The 20,714-nt window shown below is 37.2% G+C and overlaps 1 protein-coding gene across 7 annotated transcripts in view; it reads right to left on the bottom strand.

Moving 5' to 3' along the window:
- LOC117234692 (Down syndrome cell adhesion molecule-like protein Dscam2) overlaps nt 1–20,714 on the bottom strand; it is a 163,631-nt gene that overhangs the window by 23,689 nt on the left and 119,228 nt on the right. For all 7 annotated transcript variants that reach the window (XM_033496161.1, XM_033496164.1, XM_033496166.1 and 4 more), the window contains 4 exons: nt 12,908–13,027; nt 7,549–7,728; nt 5,866–6,013; nt 4,324–4,622 (listed from right to left, as the gene is read on the bottom strand). In XM_033496161.1, coding sequence (XP_033352052.1) covers nt 4,324–4,622; nt 5,866–6,013; nt 7,549–7,728; nt 12,908–13,027 — 747 coding nt within the window. The remainder of the gene's footprint in view (nt 1–4,323; nt 4,623–5,865; nt 6,014–7,548; nt 7,729–12,907; nt 13,028–20,714) is intronic.

Genomic DNA, 20,714 nt, shown 5'->3' with positions numbered 1-20,714 from the left:
TTTGCGGCAAACTTCGACTTCCTTCTCGTGGCACGCTTTTATGAAAACCGTGACCCACCCTTCGCTTCGCTCGATATAACACCCTTCGCCTGGCTCTCTGTTCGTGTTGCTCGAAAAAACGGGTCATTCCACGCGGCGTAATTAAATATCGTCGAATAACCGTTGGATACGAGCGAACTGCAGGCCCTTTCTGCGAACCAGCCTTTCGTTGACCGGTTCTCCATCGACAATACGCGTTTGATTCGATGGCTAACAAAACTTGCGAAGGTAGGGCGGCTTTGGCTTTCACGAAAATTGAAAAACTTTCGCCCTGTGTACGCGCCGTGGTTCACAGCCGGAAGTCCTGCCAGAGCTAAGGGAGACTCGACTGCGGCGCTTCGAAATTAATTTTTCCATTAAAATGTAAAAACCAACCGGGGCTGCGAATTGGCTCGTTTCGCGGGCGTTCTGCGGGATCATCGTTTGTTATTTTGTTGGCCGACAGCTATTCCAGCTAGGGGAATCGAGAGAAGTCGATAAAAAGGTAGGAAAGCTTTGGAAGCTGTAGAGAAAGCCGTACGTCAAAGGTTTGTGGTTCCAATCAGCGACGAATCGCACGAAAGAAACCACGGATTCTGGCATACGATCGTTGGCCCGGATTGATTATATATTGTTTGCCATATTGCGCTATAATTTCATTCCCTCCGATTGCCCCCGCAGCTAGCCAGCCAGGCTATTGATTAAATTCGAGATCCAGCTTGACAGTCCAATAATGGAGTCTTAATGTGGCACCGCCGAGATATTACGAATCAAACTCCTTCCGACGGCCGGCCTGTAATGAAACGACGATCGTGCTTGTGGATGGAAAGCAATTAAAATATAGAGGCCAGACGGAGGAAGTTCGTGTAAACAAAAGATAGCCCAAATGAAAACTGTCGTGATCGTAATGAAATTTTCCTTCTCTCTCGTGCGTGTCGAATTCAATGAAAAAAAGTCGATCAAGAAACTTTATAGGACGTATAGGCTGTTTCAAAAAGTTGTGGTCAGGTGCATGTAGCAACAAAAACAGATAAAAAAAGGATACAAGTATCGTTGGTTTCGGAGTCAGATATTTTCATCAGTGAGATATTATCTACCTCGACATATTGTTTTTTGAGTTCACCAACATACACTAGTTCGAAAATTTAAAGCCAATCTGAAAATATAGATAGAAATTTTTCTTTTTTTATTGAAAACATACTCTTCGTACAACACATTAGTGTTTTGACGAATACTAGACGCTTTGACGGCCTGTCTCCAATTTTTTGAAAAAACACCGTATATGAAAAATTTTTGAGAGACTGAACGCGTCGATACCAGATCGTCGACGATGATTTTGCATTGAAACATGGAATACGGCTGGAAGTAAGTTGAATGGAATCGGAACGAGTCCTTCAGTTTGGTATCTCTGGAACGACGGTACTCTCCGATCCCTTGAAGCGATATTGCCCTAAATATTCAAAAATCTGAAGGACCTTTTCCTGGCTGCGAATATCTCGCGTCGAGGAATCGATCGGGAAACAGACAGAAGACCCTGCACAGCGTTTCTCAAATTTCACACGAATTCGTCAGCGACCCGGTGCTCGAGTTTCGCGATCGATTAAGAAACGCTCGACGAAAACCAGGAGAAATCAAGTCAGAGATAGGAAAGATAGAAAGAGTTACGAGAAGAAAATGGGTATCCAGTGAAAAATAACGAAGACGTTCTGATGGTCGTGAGGTATGAATAATGTCTGACACGTTCCCCACGGAAATCGTTATGAACGAGTCAAACGACATCGGCAAAGTCGAGGAACACCAAGATGGATCTTAGTAACGCGATGGATAACACCGTCACAAGCGAGAAGAGGTCGCTATTTGAATTCCAAAGAAGCTTTCAGGGAGTCTTTTTCCTGGCGTACATGTCAAAGCAATAAATCACCTGGCTCTATAAAGATTCAGTTATCTGTATCTGGTCGAAGAAATAGGTTAGAATCCTCCGGATCGATCTTCGGTCTTTTTTTCGATATCTGAAATTAATACACTTCCAGATAGGTTTTCTCTTGGCCTCTATCTAATCTGTCATATTTTTCCGAGAACATACAGTTTCTAGAACATTGACCGCGAGTGGCTGGAAAATGATCTCAAGTTTGAGAAACGCTGTATTACACGAAAGAGATCCGATGTAGCGTTGCCAAAGTTAGACAACCCAACTGTAATCCAACAAACAACATTGATATATCTATTTTCTTTGGCGTATCGGCTTTCATCATAGCACGGGGCACGTAGCCGCTTAGGAACTGCGTGATACGATCGAACATTACTACCTAAAGAAAATATCCAGCAACCCTTTTACTTTCTTTCACATCAGAATAAAGGGATAGTATCAAGTTGATACGCAACAAACTACGTTATTGCCAATATTTGTTATCAAGTTATCAAGTTATTTTTCTCCATAATCGACAATGTAAGACTTCTCCATTTCTGTCTGCCTGGTGAGTGCAATAGAGCTGTTTGCAGCATCGATCTTCTAATTGTTTCGAGCAGAGTAGTTCTGTATTATTTTTGAAGACGAAGAAAGCTATTGGAAAACTTCAACTTCAAACCGGAATTAGCGCGAAACGCAATATTCGACTAGAAATCGCCTGCAAAACATCCATCGTTTCTTATTCCCGATGTAATAGCTAAAGAATCTCACGGAAGTGGTGTGAACACGTTTCGGAACGTCAACGAGTGCACTATGAGTATGCGAATCTAATGATAGGAATGAGTCTAACATCCTTGTTCGCAGCGTGAATTCGATCCCATTGCCAATTCCGAGTCGGCACGAAGCTCACGGGTCCGAACGCCTATCCATATGTCATCGATACGCGTATTTGACCACGATCAATCGAAGTCACGGCGCGGTACACGTTCCCGAGACACGCCTCTCTGTCTCGAGGCAAGCTGTAACGTCGCAGGAAGCTCAGTCCAGTGACCTCCTCATTTCCATCCCATCAAACGGAACCAACATACCACATCGAATCTCATCACCAAACCACCGATCAAGTTCAAATTAATTTTAATTAACCCCTTCAGCGTTATGAATCGAGACTCGTGATGTTACGATTGTTTACGATTGTCGAATGTTTACGAGTTTCGAAAAATTGCTCATTATGCGGCACGTTTATGTCAATGAACGAAAACATTTAGAATCACTTGGTGGCCATTGTGAACTAATTTGTACGACCAATATGGGTTTTGTCGACGTACGCGTAAATTGTATTTATATTAGTCAACTATTTATCGATCGACTCAATTAAAAAATGTATATCAAAGCTTCGTTGTGTGAAATTTTAACGTTCAATATGACTATTAATACTATATTTAGTCTAATTTAATTTAGATATTTCTGCAATTGTTAATCCATTGTCGACTGATCAGTGATTACACGACCAACTTAATTAATATTGCATATACCACTGGAACTGGACTGGAACTAGATTGGAAATCGATCGAGCTAATCTGTTGTAAACGCAAATATAAAGAAGACGCAGTAGCAACAAACTACTTTTGTATCTGTCTTCTCTGTTTAAAAAATGTTATTTTTCTTCCATGAATCTAGGGCGACACGCGATTCAGCACGCGTTCAAGAAATTTATTAATTCTTAAATATGAAAAATATAATTTTTTCTATTTCGACGTCTCTAATAAATGATATAAATTGCGAATCAGAAAATTCTGAAGCCTGTGCATTTTGCGTTTCAAATAATTTTAAGTGTAATTTAATATAGTTTGTACCAGAAATGAAAAATTTGCACAGCATTTGCTCCACCGCAAAAAGTGGATGGCAAATGTTTATGCAATTTCATACTTTTATGAACGCAATTAACCTAAATAGAGATCTGTCTCATTCACTAAATATTATAACGAACGTTTTACTCTGAATATTTCATGTATTCTTGTAAATTATACGCGCTTCGCACACAGCCTGCCTTTCGAACTTTTCATTATCTCAAAAAATATTTCGAATAAAGCTACTATTTACTTTAAATTATCCATGAAGGCATCAACATCCACGATCTAGTAAGAAGAAAATAATGTTCGATAAACCTGCCTCGTTAGATATCTTAACACTGAAAGGATTTAATCAAATTCATTCAATGTACATATATAAAAAGATTTGCAAAGATTTTGGAAGATCCGGTGATAAGCTTTCCGCGACGTGATGTCCCAGGTGATGTCCATTGGACAGCCGCCGTTCTTCGATCGATAATCACGCGCGTTACCCGATACACCGTGGCGGCCGTGTACTGTACGGCGAACAAAGCGAATCAGCCAACCTACCCTGCGCCTCCTTGTACTGCACGATGTAGTTGGTTATAGGCGAGCTGGCGTGCGCTGGATCCTGCTCGCTGGACGGCGACGACCAGGCCAACAGCAACGATCTGCTCCCTTGCTCGGCTACGTGTAAATTCCGGGGAAAATTCGGTGGCTCCTGAACCAGCAGCTTGATGCTCGCTCTGGCATGCCCGTAAGCATTCGTCGCTACGCACATGTAGTCCCCACGGTCTATGTGGTTCGCCTGAGTGATACGTAATTCGGAGATCACCCTTCCTGACACCTTCTGGTTGTCTATCGTATATCTACAAATGAAAAAGTAGAGTCAGTTTCATTAACTGGCCGCTACGTTGCCACAGTTGTTTAAAATTTCTCTTCGGATGGCGACGGTAAATATGCATTTACCTAGTTCGTACTTGCTCCGACTAGTTAGTTAGTAGCACCAGAAAATTACCTTGACCGCAAAAATTTAAAAGGAAAATAAAACGAACGATGAAGAATAAAGATTCGAGAATAAAAAATAAATTTTTTGATAACTAAATAAGTACTGCTTGGCGGAATTGTTTAAACATTCGTATAACTTCGCATCTCTGGAATTCTAGATTAATCGCCGATCCTAGTTAACACTTTAGTTTATGATCTCGCTATATCGTTTCCACCAAGTACACGTAACTTCGAGCCACTAGCCATCGTTGGCAATCTGCACATCCTCGCGAATAAATAGAACGAATAGAACGAATACGTCAGATCAATCAAATATATACATAGACTTTTATTAAAGTAGATGTATTATTCTTTTATTCTATTCTTACGCTATCCTTCAAGTGTTTCATTCATCAGGGCGAACACGTCAGAACAATCAAAATGAGAATAGTTACATCATTCTTATTCATTAGAACGACAATTTTCACAGACGAATATCGATCGTGTTCACCCGTTCTTCTATTTCGCCGTAATGGATGCACGACAAGGCGTATCCGTGGATCTAATAGATATGCTAGAAGACTATATCGCTAGAAATTTATTGATAAACGTTGCTATGTCGCGGTGCTCGAGTAATTTTGCGTGAGCGAAAGTTAGCGAGCGACGCAACAAGGGATGCGCCGAATAATTTTGTAATGAAGGAGCACGATGCAGAGCGAGCTGTTGGGAAAATGTTCTGCGGAAACTCTCCAACTATGGCGCTCAGTCACATGCTTCGTGGAGTGGAACCGACGGAGTGTTGTACCAGCAGAATCCCTTGAGGAAACTCTACTTGAACTGCGTCTAACTAATTCTCTTCGATGCTTTTGTTTGATTTAAAATATACAGAAATTTCGCAAGCAGATTCTTTTGATCGATCTCCATTGAGAATGGTATTCTTCGACGATGGACACGCAACATGTTAATCAATTGACCTGTCTCGACCGACTAGCATTGTAATTAACCTGTGTGTCTCTCTGTCAATCGAGATCGATGGGAGATCGAAGTGTCATTCTCATCGATCGTTCATAATGTAATCTGCAGTGTGTATGGGAGGGAATGGGCTTGATTAATTTCGATACAAACCTAACGTCGTAGTTGGGGTCGACTCTGCTGTCACGTGCACGCCAACTGAGATCAAGAGGTGCGTCTCCTTCGGCTTCGCAGCGCAATGTCACGCTCTCTCCTCGTCGGACTGATTCCTGCCGCGTTTTCACTGATACTTGAGGGCCCGCTGTTTCGAGCATTCCAAATTGTTAGTGTGCTCGTTTCTATCTATCGTTTTTTGCTAAGAGGAACGCCAAACGTGCAGAACGATGTACGAAATTATATTTTTTAAACGAAAATTTTACGATATTTCTAGTAACCGATTAACAAGATTGTCTCTTCAATAGAAAATCAAGAAATTGCCGTAAATTATATATATTAGATTTTAAGAAGATTTGTGAATGAACATATCAAAAGCTAGTTATCGAACAATCGGAATATTAATGTGATTTCTTTAATACGAGTTTAGATCTGATTAGATTGGTTCTGTTTAGACTGATCTGAGTTTAGATTGGAAAAAATGTCATGAAAATTACTGGAAACATAAATTTACCACTTATTGAAGATTAAGGACGTCCTTTATTTCGTGCAGAAAGATAAATCTATCTCAGCTAGGTTAATTTCTATCTTTTTAATCCGTTGTTTATTTCATTCTTCATTCACAAATAGAAGGAGATATAGATAGATCTAAATAAAGAAATTAACTCAAGAGATTTTTAATTCTAATGGCGAGTTCAGGACAGAAGTTTATATTTCAACGTGAATCAAAAGTGATTAATTACTAGAAATGTTAGTTTGAATAGAAATAGTAATATCGTAGATAAAGAAGTGAAACATTTCCACGTATATTTATGTTCAATTCACCGAAAAATGTATGGTTAGACGGGACGATAAATTGTAAGATCCATTTTCCTTGAATTGCATAAATTGAGTCCTTATTTGCGTGACTACGAGCAACATACGGCCTGTGTTTCTTATTGCGTCATCGCATTTCTTTAGTTACTGACCGAAATGAAATAGAATTCAAATTCTGATTAATTTATATATCATAATTTAATATATATGTATATTATATATTTAATATCTTTAATATATATATCCCAGTTTCTCCAAATTTTATAAAATTGTAAAATTTGCCTAAGCAGGAAAAGAATATTTATGCACATTCATCTTTTATAAACTTTTATAAACACTGTTAAAAAAATGGAATCTAAATAAAAGTCTCTTTTTTCTAGTAAATATTATAGTGACTGCTCTGAATATTTTATATTTTCTTATATTTAATGTTTTATTATTCCCGTGCATTTTTAAATTCCCCACGAATATACATATACAAATCCATAGCCTAAATATTAATCAAATCTTCCAAATTTTTTTCTATAATCACGATATTAGAAAACAAAGAAGGATTAATTGGCCTGTATAAATTGACTAAGGAAAATTGGAAATGAAATATATATGGCGTTAACACGACATTAACTCTTAATGGATTAATTCATTATATCAACGAATTTAGACGAATGTATGAAGCAATATTAACTACATCGGCCTCGCCTGGCGTTCCCCTCTGTATGGGTCGAGAATGGTGATATTGGGCTGGAGCTCGAGAAATTCGGCCACGAAACGAAGAATTTCAGAGCAGCTGGTCGTGGCCGGAATCCCAAGTTCGCAAACTGACACAGATCCAGCCAGCAGTAACTTGTTGTTGCGTGAATATTTTACCGTGAACTGTTAGTCGAATGAGCTTGCTGAGGCCGGGCCCGATACCGTTGCTCGCCTGGCATAGATAGAAACCGGCATGATCTCTGGATACCCGTGAGATCACCAAGGACCCGTTTCCGGCAACTCCTGCTCCCTCGGTGCCACTGTATCCCAGCTCTCTGTAGTCGCCTGGTGTATCGCCTGAATGTTTCGAGGGAGCAGCCATTACTCGTCTAAACTAACTCGTTATCATAATTTTCTGTCTGTGTTCTGGTTAGGGGTCGCAATATAGGGTCGTAATATTCCGATATCGAGAATCGTAATAAACAAAGACTTTCATTGGGATCAAGAAAAAACAAGGAAAATAGGTATTTCTATCTGTGAATTTTGATATTGGAGTTTTTCTTCTTCTTCGCTTAAATTGAATTAAGATTTAGATTAAATTAATATATTACATATAGAATGTGATAAAACGAATGATATAATGGTTATAACGCATGCAAAAGTAAGCCGAAAATTTAAAACGAAATTTGTTCGTTCGCAGTCTCGTTTCGTAGAAAATCAAGCTTATGACGTTCCTTTAATGTAGGTTTAAATAAAAAAGAATTTCTTGCGATTATTTAAATTAATATTAATAAATGGTGCGGAACGTCGTCGTATTCAAAAGCTCGTTTTCGATCTTTGCTATAGTTACAGAAACGTACGATTTGTTATCTCCTATTAATTCTCAGGATCTTTCTTTAGGGTTATAGGATTATTCTGATGACTTGTTATATTACGATAAGCTCGGTTAGGTTAGATTAAGTTAAAATATACGTGAAAATATGGACATAGGCAAAATATTGTTTACATAGAAAACGTGGAATAACTGTTTGATCGGTGCTATTTCGACTTTTCTATGAATAGCAAATGTTCATCCGGGTGATTAGTATTGTCTGCACTATAGTTATCTGTAATGGTAATCCCAGTAACAGACCATTCACCTGCCTCGTTGTAATTTGTAGCTCATGTCAAGTATATCCTGAGTCTTTTAATATAGTAGCCGGATTAATTTGCACCAACCCGTTTAATTATCTTCGATTTTTCAATTTTCTATATTATTCCTATCTGCATATTTCTCTCTTAAATAAACTCTAACTATGGATATTTTAAATCGAAATATATATAGTGACGTAAAGTGAATTTACGTCATCTTATTGAGAGGCACGTTATTTCGAAATAATTTTGCGTAATAATCTCCGAAATAATTTCTGTTTCTATTATATCAAAGTTATCAACTCCGTCAGAAATACAAATTTCTACAAGTTCGGATACATGTTATACAAGAGTAATATTGTTATATCCAAATGCTATTACGCTTTAAAATAATTTAGCTACATTGTTTATGATTTAAATATATGCAAACCAATATATCTACAATTCAAATTAATATTAAAATCCAAATTAGTCGAATAGAAGATTATTTGAAGACGAATTATATTTAAAATTATCAATATAAAATTAAGTTACTTTGCCTATACTATTCCTAAACTAAAAATTATTTCAAATAGTTATTTCTTCTGCTTATTTCAAACAATATTTGACCAAGAGCTTTCCGAAAAATATGCAAAATTAAAATGTTTATAGCTTAAAAAATACTTATCTGATATTTGTACACACACACATATATATTTTTTTCTCATTACTTTGATGTCTCTCTAAATATCCACATATTTATACTTTACAACTTTCAACACGCTGATGACTTATCAAAAAAAATTTTAAAAGACAGAAATTCGTTTCGACATTCGCCGATTCGGGCGTAATTCAGGAGGAATCCCAGCTACCTCATGCGATACGCGTTTATGACGTTACAGAATTTTCAGCCGGGCATCAGAATATCCGTCGGAATTCACAGTGTCGTCGTGTATGCCTCTACCATCGACAGAGAGGAACGCTACCATTGTGGCGGATCAACGTCATTCGACATTCTTTCCGATACAATAAACATCGGGAAACGGGTAAATGTCCAAAGGAAGTTCGGCGTTGCGTGAAAAGATACAACGTACGTGAAAATGCGATCGAAAGTACTTCCCCAGATTTGACTTTTGATATCAAGTAGAGACATCTTGTATAAGTATCGAAGTAGCAAGAAATCACGATCTTGAATACGCATTTGTTGGATTTTCATCATTTACAAACGGACAATTCTGTCTCTCAATGGTAAAAATTTATTATTGAACAGAGAAACGTAAAACATAACGCTAAAGCACAGATTGCAAATTGGACCTTATGATGCGGATGTACGCATCTATTAAAAAATTTAAAACATGTTAAAAAAAATAACTTCCTTAAGCAAATAAATACCTTTTTTTATGAAATATTATCTTTTTATACTATTGAGACAGAAATTAATTAATAAACTGCGGGTTTTTATGTATTTATGAGAAATTTGAGAAAAGAAAAATTACCAAAACGCACGTAGTATGTTATATATTATATAAAATTATATAAAATATCCCAGAAAGAGAGAGAGATTTTTTTAGTTCTGCTCATGAAATTTTGAATCTGCCTAAATATCCGTAGCTTAATTATTATGAATAAAAATGAATTACTGAGAAAAATGTACCATAGAGCTTGTTTCGTCCAAAAACCAAAGACAGTTCCAAATTTAAGAAGTGTTCGTATTGCAACGCAACGAGTTGAAAAAGATTAATCCTTTTTTGCACTCTCTTCTAGCTTATCTACGTCCAGAACTCGACTATGTGCTGGCGTATTCCAACAATATTAAATCGTTTAATTAATATTCTCCCTCATTGGCTCAGTTTTGAAACGTATTCCTCCCATAATGAGTGATTTAACTTTCAGTAAAAGAGGAATCGTAACAGTACGAAGTAGATGGGCTATGATCGAGGAAAAAGAGGAGAAATTTCATTCCCAAGCGGTGCAATATAATGTTCACGAGCAACGAACTGGTGAAACTAATTGTACCACCGCTTCATCGGACGGAGGGCTTATTTCAGATTGAATGAGACCTCTGGAAACGGCCGATCAGCGAAATTTCTGATGGATATCTTCGTCAACCTCCGCCAGCCTCGGGTTAAATACACTCAGCAGCTGTAACCTGATGAAAACGATCGATGGAATTCACGTAAAAGTCAGCCAATAATTAAATTGTTTCGGAGGAAGAGAGAAATCGCGCAACGAAATATCTGGAATATCTATTTTTCTCTTCTGTTTTGTTGTACTCTAAGGTCAATGAGTAGTGATTAGTTAATAAGCCTCTCGAGGCAAACAGACGTTTTTAATGACATCAGATAAGTCAATCTATAAATCAATAGCAATAAATCGAAGTTGCAACGGCCCTCGAATCGATTCCGCCTGATAGAATTTTAAATTTTCCTCCACCTTCGTAAGGACGCCATCTTCTCGTATCTACATTTTCTTCGTCGTCTACGAAGTCCTGCGTTTACATTTTCCCGGAATATTCTACATTATAATGTGATACGAAATTGTATTACTAATTTTCATTTGTTAAACTACTTTTTCGGAATGTGCTAGGCCACTGATTCTCAACTTTTTCATACAGTCGTGTTAACAAAATTAAAATTCAGAAGGTGTAATATCATCAAGGAAGCTATATGCAAATTCGAATTCAAGATTAGAATTGGAAAGTATATTGTACAAATTATCCGTGTACGTACCATAAGCCCTTCTTAGTGTACTACTGACAAAAGATTACTATATTCTTAGAATTATTCTTATACTATCTTAGAATTCCCATTATTTTTCTTTTCGTCCAATCATTGCTATGGTATAAAAGCTTACTTTGTTTTCGACGCGACTGCCTGTCTGTCCGTTTGTTGCTGTCAATAGAAAATGTATAACGTGACAGAGAAGTCGATTATCCTGTCAATTAACTGAAATCATTTAGGAGAAACTATTATATTGGGAATAAATAAGGCTATTTTCCTCTATGAGCGAAATCCCCCGGAATAAAAATCGTCAACGTCAACATCTCATAGGCACGTATATACGTATTAAGTTCGACGAAGCCAAGATTCCCGTAGAAGGAAACGAGCCGTCAAAAGGCAAGCATCAAATTCCACGTATTAAGTGCCATCAAGGTGTTACAGCAGCTTGTCCGCATGTTCAAAGGCATCTTCCACAGTAGAATACGCCGCTATAAGACAGCCAGCGAGAGTAACAAGAAACGTGAGAGGAAAATGTGAGGATGTACAAGCTCTAATCAGAAAATGACACTTTGCGAATTAAGAATCTCTCTTTTACTCTTTGAAATAAATATCCATCTTCCCTCGTTACACTGTTTCCATATATAAACAATGACAAATATTTAGACAATGATTATCTTTTCATACTACAGACTTTTTTGTGTTTTTATTATGAGATACAGATAATAGGTAATTTCAACTTTTCATAGGAAATAGGCATTAATAACCTTGTTATATGTATACGACGATGTACAAAATACGAAATTTATCGTATTATATTTGAGAAAGATAACGTTGCTAACATAATATCTACCTCGAACACACCCAAACATATTATTGTACAGTTTGGATGATTGCCATTAAGAAGAAAAGATTAGGAGAAATCCTAGGCGATTTTTTACAGCGAGTAATTGAGTTTTAAGTGATAAGGGTATACGGATGGCCCGACTGCTTGAGATTAAAGTGTGAAAAAAAGCGCACGGCTACCCAAGGTTTGGAGCTGACGTGACTAAATGTGTTCTAAGAATATCGCTATGGTTCTTCTGAAGCGAGCGAAAGAAGTTGTAAAATAAAAAGAAGAAAATGCTTTGATGTTAGAATATATGTATGTATTACGCGAGAGAGACGGTTTTTAAATGGGTAGCCTTTCAGTTGTACTTCGTTGTGTCGCGTTGTATCACATTATATTATATCCCGGTATAATTAACTGTTTTATTTTAGTATCGAAATCTGTTACTTCTCCACACTCCCAGCAAATAAAATTTCTGTAAAAATAGTTCTTACAAAAATATAAAAAAAATTACGAGAACGATATTCACGCGAAACTGTAATTACATACGAAATACCATCTCTCAGAAATAACTAAACTAAGAATAAATGAAAGATAGAGTACCCGTTTCAAACGTACTATCTGAGAGTTAGAAATAGTTCCTAATACATTATAAAAGAAGGATAGGGTAAATTCGAAAGAAAAAGCAGAGGAAGGAGCAAAGACAGATAAAGGTACGAAAACAACTCGGTAAGGTGACTGATCGCATCATCGTTCGAGATCGAAGCCGAACGTATGTCACGCTCGGTGGTTTTCAGTAAGACAGAGGACAGTTTTTCGGAACGTGAGCTCCGTCCGGCCACAGTGGGTTGGTAAGTTTCAAGTCTGAGTCGTGACTTACCGATCGACTGCTTCCAAGTCACCGTCGGAATGGGGAATCCTTCAGCCTGACAGGCAATGGAGACGCCGTGACCTACAACGGCGTTCTGGTCGATAGGTTCCACCGTCCATCGCGGCGGCACTAAAAATACGATCCAATTGGCTTAAAATCTTCCGGATCGCCGGTTCCTGACGGACCAGCGTTTCGTCGTCGCCCGATCTCTCGGCAGATCCTCGTCGATCGACGCTTCGTCCTGTTCATTTCAAATCACCGTGTCAATTACACTGTCGCGTGACCTTTGTCCACGTACCCTTTATCCCCTTATCTCAATTCGTGACAACTTTTCGTCGACGATTCTTCCTATCGACGAACCAAATAGCTGTTGGATTTTACTTGGCACGTGGCTGATATACGCAATTTGTTTGGAAGACTTAGGAACCGGGACAGAATCATTTAGACAAGAAGTTTTCGTATCGTTTCGTCTTTCGCTGTTTTTCTTTTATCTTATTATTCGAAGCTATAAGAACAAAAGTTGAAATCTTTTTTATGGTTTTACGCGTATGGTTTAATTTTATTATAGATTATCTGTAATTCGATGATATCTATCGAGGATTAATATCGAATTGCACGTAAAAACGACTGCTATTCTATCACACTTGATATGTCTATACAGTTCTGCCTCTTGCACAATTCCATTTTTCCCTTTTCAAATTGAGAAATCGGATTACTCGGTATAAAATACGTGCCATAGAGATTAATCAGCGCATCCTCTGTTAGCTAAACGCGAAGAATAATACTTTGTTTGACTAATTAGCCATTGTTCTCTGGGAACACTGGTTACTTCTATAGAATGATCGAACGATGGTTTTTTCGTCGACGAGGATCACCGGTCCCAGGCGTTTCTCTCTATCTACTACATTTGTCTTTGCTGTCGCGTGTTGTTGTTTTGTACTCGCGTATATACTCGTGTGTCGTGAAACGCATGCATTTCCAACGGGTTTCGATGTTACTGCATACTTACGGATCGCTAAAAGTGTGAACAACAACGTGTAGCAACAAAACCGATGGTGTCCGTGTTTAGACTACTTGAATTGACGATGTCGTATTTAAAGGGGTAAAATGTTTACTCATTCGTTGTCTCAATCAGAGGAAACTAATTTACCAGGAAGAATTTCGAGCAGTGATTAAAGAACAAAAGAGATAAAACAGGAATGAGAGAACAGAATTATGGGACGAAATTGAAAATGAAAAGAGAAATGTTCGTGCATTTGTTGTTAACTTGTGTTAATAAATTGTAACTGAAAACGTGCTCGTTTCGGAGAAACTTATCTGTAAAAGAAAAATTGAAAAATGTGTTCGAATAAAGGGAGAGTGAAATAAAAAGAACTATAAAGTGTTTTAAAGAATGAAACAGAGAACTCATTGTTCCATGGTACGTACTACAGGGGAAAAGAGCATTCGCTGGAATAATTATATAAGAAAAAGTATACCGTAATTGGAAGGGTAAGTGTTCCATGCAAGAATCATTTTATTCGAAAAATATAAAAACACGGCAAGCAACATTCCAAGTAAAAAAGATGTGAATATATAATGTAATAATAAAAGGTTGTTAAAAAACAACGTACGAACAACGCAAACGGTACCTATTTCAAAAGAACGTTACTTGTAATCAGTATATACGAAGAAAAAGACACGCAGAAAACTTTCGAGGCACACATTAAATAATGTAAACGTTACTCTCAACATTCTTTCCATCGTCATTCCAAGTTGCTCGTATGTATATAGAGATAAAATATAAAGGTAGGCGAAAAATATCGTACGAGAAAACGCACTGAACCAGTAAACGTTAACTACGCGAACGCATGCTTTTACATCTGTCACAGACATTTTGTTGCATTACACGAGCACAATATAAGTAATATCTCTCGGTACACGAAACCGCTACAAAAAACAAAAAAAAAAAAGAGAAAAAAAAGAAAGTAAAACAAAATACAAAGGAACAGCAACAGTAAAGAAAATAAAATGATACTCTAACTAATGAAAACGCGTGTAACGAGGACAAAAAGGTATGAAAGTAAAACAATGAAAAAAAAAAAAAGAAAAAGAACTAATGATTCGTTCGCAATTAATAAACGGTCGAACAACGAAAAGTATACTAATTCTAATTAGAAATCAGCACGCTCAACTTTCGAGATCTACAAATCGAACTCTTTACAAATGCTGATGATTCGTGAGGATGTACAAATAGTAACGATGAAACAACGAGAAAAGAAAGTAATAACAACAATCAAGGAACCTTCGTTCTCATTTACTTTTTCAGCATCTTTCGTTCTTCTTTTTTCTCGTATTTTTTCACTTCGTCCTCTCTTTTTTTTCATCTCGTTTTCATTTTTTCCTTACCGACTCGTCGTCGACGGATTAACTTGGCGTTGCTTTAATCGTCGCTCGGGTGGAACGTGCTCTTCCGGAAAAATTACACGAACGAAAGAAATTCGTGTCGTCGAATACGTTCCCGTTACGGTTAACCGGCTCGTCAATTAGCATGCATTAAAAACGAAGGAGAGACAGAGAGATAGAAAAATAAAGAAGGCAAATCGCACGACGTAAACCTGCATCCCTAGAAATATATTCGTTCACTTTTTTTTTTATATTCTGTGCTGCGTGAGGAAAAACTCTTGGACTTCCTGCCTTGTGTGCTATCGCCTATCGTGTTGTATATATTATATATATTTTTTTTCTGTCTTCTTCTAAAAAAACACTTTCTTTACGCGCAAGTGCTGTCGCTTCGAAGAGGATTGGAGTACCGGTGTTGCGTCAGCATTACGTGGCCTCGAAACTTTATATAAAATCGAGCCGTTTTTGCGGACGAAGGGAAATGCCTCGATAAGGACACGCTTCCGGCCGGACACTTCGGCTCCGACTTCAACTCCATATGAAATCACTATGTAGCCAACAGCTATGCGGCCCTCCTGGTATTTCGAGGAAATAGTCTTCCACAAACCCAGTAACCCCGATTTCAGATACCTGGTATCGAGACTTCTGGAGATACGGATAACTAGAATAACTGAAATCACTCGATTCATCAGAAGCATATCTTATACCATTGGATTGCTTCAACCCCTTGACAATGGTCTTGTACGAGCATTTTATTACGTTTTAAGCATAATAGTACTATGCTAATTATTCCAAGTTGAAACTTTGTTTCGTTAAGTGATCATATCTATTCTTACCAGTTCTTGAAATTGAGTTTGTGAAGTGTGCGCATGGCGCTGGATAAGGTAATGAATAAAAATATTAGCACAGATCAAATTTTTCTATAATGTGTCGCGAAAGGCTACGGTATCGACTTTGTTCACCGTTTCCATGACACGTAGTTTTACGCAGTTGTACAACTTAAATAACTGCTCGGAAGTTTCAATTCATTGTGAAAGTTATTAAAAAGAAAAGTTCTACATGGATATCTTAAGAAAGGAAATGTTTGTAGTTTCTGCCAGATTCTTATATTTTACAAGCAAGATTACGTAAAGCATCACTGTAACATCTGAAGAAACCATCAAAGAGTATTTCTAAACCAGTGAAATAGCACTTTCGCGAGCGTCGGAGATATCGTCGAGCAAGCAATTTGCTTCCCACATTTCCAATAGAAAAATTGGAAATACGCCAACGACAAAAGACGAAGATTGCTCGTTGAGTAAACAGAAAATTCTCGACAACAGCCGTGTCGCGTACGATCGTAAACCTGTTGCAGAAAACTGAATGCAAGAGGAAGAGGATGTTGCAGCCTGATGAACGCCTAGCGGACCTAGAAGCGCATTTACTTCGGTTCCGCGGCGCGCGAGGTAAACGTTACCAGAATCTCGACCGTGCTATTTTCCGGGGACGCGAATCCGCGTATAACCCCGGGGAAATTCGTTTCGTATTCCGGTCGCGTATTGTTAGGCGAAACGCGAAACTTTGAATCGAAATCGCTCGACGAGACTACGGGGAAAGCTCGACACTTAATTACTTGCGGATGCGTGTGTGGCGAGATTCTATAGCATAGCACGAATGGATTGAGCAAATTTTACCGAATCACTAAGATTATCGGGTTATTATATCGTCGCTAAATGCCGCAAGATATACAGTTTTTAGTCGTTGTCCGCTGACAACTACGTATGGAAATAAACAAACGGAACAATGAATAAATAAATTGAAAAAGTAAATAATCATAATTATTGTAAAACACGTATTTTTAAAGCATATAATGTGATGATTATAGTGTCAATTAAGGTTGGTTGGTTGAAATGAATTTTATTTAATAATTCGTTATTTCTTCTTGGATTAGACGAAACGTAATATGGAAATCTTTGATACGATTTCCCCAATCTTCTTCTTAATGTAAGTCTATTAATTTACTAGTTTCAGTAAGCTTATAAAGTGGATAACCTAACAGCATGAAAATCGTAAATAGGTCAAGGAACGTAATTAAAGGCGTAAAATGTTAAAATAATCGCAGTGATTATAAATTATGTGTTTATAGAGTATAAAATAAATTGAGAGTACAGTGTCAATTAATTAATTTTGTTTACTTGAAATGAATTCGAACGAAATAAAATTTATCATGAAATGATTAACATGGAAATGTTTTTCTTCTCTTTCCAATCTGCTTCTCAATACGGATTTATTAACCGATTCTATTTGTTAAACTTACAAGGGAAATAAGAACATAAAAATCTAGAAAGTTATAATTCTCTGGTCGGAACATATTTCTAGCAATATAAAAATGTAGGAAAATAATATAAGACGTAAACAACTAAAATAAATAGAATAAAAGAAGCTACGATAAATCCACTAATATGTACTATCAGTAAAATACACGTTTTCTCCACAAAACAGAGAAGATGTCGATGAAGTACAGAGCTCGAAGAACGTAGAACTCGTACAACATGGAACTCTCAACGTTTCGTTAAGACATTCTATCCCGAAAGAGTAAGACCAAAATTGATTAACTGGCAAAGAACCTTGAAATTGGTGGTCGACAATCACGGAAATAGACGGAATAGAATTTACCAGGGAATATAATTTATCGTGCGTTTTAGTATAATTCAGTTGAAGCAACTTACCGAAGACCTGGAAGTCGGGCAACAAGGTTCGCAACTTTAAATTACTCGCGGATCCTTGGCTTCTCGCGTCCCCCTCAGGGATGAGCGAAGGATCGTTTATACATCCTGCAGGATACGCTCTCAGCTGGAATCGCTTTCGAATGACGAGCGAGTGCACGTCGTTTTATACGCATTAGGACACGTGTATCCGATAACAAAGCTAACGCGAGTGTTTATCTATACACGTCGTCGTTTCCATTTCAGTCGTTTCTCCATCGACTGACCAGATGTTAATCGCATCTGGATTGTATAGTCCAACGGTTTCAAAATGCCATGAAGCCAGATGCGCTACCATTCGTGAATATTTCGACACTTCTAAATCACAGAACCTCGTTTATATGAATTTTCTTTTAGGACCAAATCGTTTATATAACTAAACTCATATAACTGTAGTAGATAGAAGTTCGTAAATTTTGTGTTCGATATATGACAAGTCAGTGAGTTCATGTTTAAGTGAGTTAATAAAATTTCGTTTCAATGAATCTATTATTTGTAAATATACGCTAGGTGACGAAAGAATTATAACACTTATAGAAACTTTACACGAACATACTCCACTGTAATGAAATACGATTATCATGACTATATTGGCAAAATTTGAAACGAATTTGAGAATGTAGAAAATCAGTATCCAGCATGAATAATGGTCTTAAACGTACATAAAATTTATTGTCTTAAGCATAGATTAAAATTTGTTATAGTTTTTTAAACCAAAATATATAGAATATACTTTAATCTAATTTCGATTTTTGATTTTATTTCAGGCAAATATATATATAGTTAGTATATAGAATTAAAAAAGAGGATATATCTTATCACGAATTTCTGCTAAATATTTATATGTTAAGTTAAACCGATAGTAATAGTAGAGAAACGTTCTTCGATCATACTTGTCGATTAAATTGCATCTGGTATGTTCAGGTACTTACGGACGATAGTGTTTGCTGTATACGATAACTATACGTTGCACAGAAGGTAGCGCTATAATATCCCAGGGAACAAACGCGGAAGGTCAGGTGTTTCTTATCGTCCTTGGTCGAAATCCTCCTCAGCAGATTGTTCGTCGTGGTGATCATTGTTGCTCTTATCATTTCCAAGGTTTCGCTGATCGGCGAAAATCAAGCACTCTATTTTCCGCACTATTGCCTTTTGTTTCCAGTAACCGGGATTCTATGAGTCCCTTAAATTCACCTGACGTGAAAATTCCCATTGGTGAACCAGTTTCGCGAGTTTCATCGACTCGTTATTGCATCTTGGTCGATTTCACCTAAGTCACGAATCCTTTCACTGTGAAATCCCTGTTCTTATGACTCCTAAATCGACGATAGATCGACTCTACGCGGATCGTTCTCGAGGGTACTCGTATGTGGTGCGCAAGTAGATTCTAGTGTTTGGGTGTCTTAATCGATTATACGTATGTGAACTAACTCGGAGTACTGGAGAGACTTTATCATCCATCGACTTCGTTATTAAATTTCATAGTAAATTTCAAAGTTTGAGATGATTTCTAGTTTATGAAAGAACACGAAACAGAATGTGATGTTATAAAACTGATTTCACTATCCCACGTTTGTATTTTATTTTTGCAAATAAGAAATTGTTAATGTTCTTTTATTTAAGTCATATACTTCAAAGTTCCAAAGATTATAGAATTTTTCAATTGAAAATTATTTTAATACTTCGTAAGAATCACAATATTTCCTCTCCTTGTTCGATATTTAATCTTCCATTGTATTAATTTAGTTCTGATTACATAAGGATGAATAGTACTGTGTCAAGAATAAAATCGTCCAAACATTTCAAATAAATATACACTAGTAATTAAAATCTATCATTTAAATCTGAAATACATTACTAATAATTGAAATCTATTCTTTAAATCTGAAATACGTTCCAACACCCATTCATCCTTTTAAAAGATTCAAATTTTCAGCAATAATGTGCCATTAAATTTCCCGTACTGCACCGTGTAATTTACGACTGCTTGTTTTATAAAACATTCAGTCACAATGACACACTTAGTGCCACCACAATGAATCCACAATGAATAACATAGCGCACTAAGAATTCTTAAAGACTTTTCCAATTTAATGCAGAGCAATTTCCATTTCCTCGATAAGTGGAATCAGTGTGAATTCTAAAAAACGAATAACATTTTTCCATGCACGTATAATAATAGTTCCAGTTGTCCAAAAATTTATTTCACAACCAATGAGATACGTGCCAAAGGCATTGTCCCTATATGCGATATGTTGCCTTCTGTAGGGTACGCACGAACAACAGAGTCCGTGAAAATAGTTCGTTAACGGGACAAAACAGTGAGGATGTTATTCCAGGGCGAGAAAGAGAGGCGTGTGTACGCTGTGCGTTGAAAAACGATATCGAAATCACGAGGGACTCGCGTACGTATCACGGTCGCATCGATTTGCTGGCTATAACACGGCTAACTCGAATTTACGAGCAGTTTTTACGTGCGTTTCGCCCGCCAACACCGGCCAGCTCTTAGTGAATATGAATGACGCGGAAGAACATTACACAGCGCGACAACGCGTGTCACTCTTTTAATACCCTTGGCATCTCGCGTGTCCCTTGAAATATCAAAATCATGATATGTAAACCAGCTTTGTTTTTTCCAACTTATTACCTTCCCTTTTTTCATCTTCTCGTACACTTGCAATTCGTTTTAA

This window comes from Bombus vosnesenskii, unplaced genomic scaffold, assembly GCF_011952255.1.
Source record: "Bombus vosnesenskii isolate JDL3184/JDL3185 unplaced genomic scaffold, Bvos_JDL3184-5_v1.1 scf7180000013308, whole genome shotgun sequence".
NCBI lineage: Eukaryota > Metazoa > Arthropoda > Insecta > Hymenoptera > Apidae > Bombus > Bombus vosnesenskii.
Note: the sequence above shows the minus strand (reverse complement) of the source record. Positions and strands in the feature narration are given on the sequence as shown.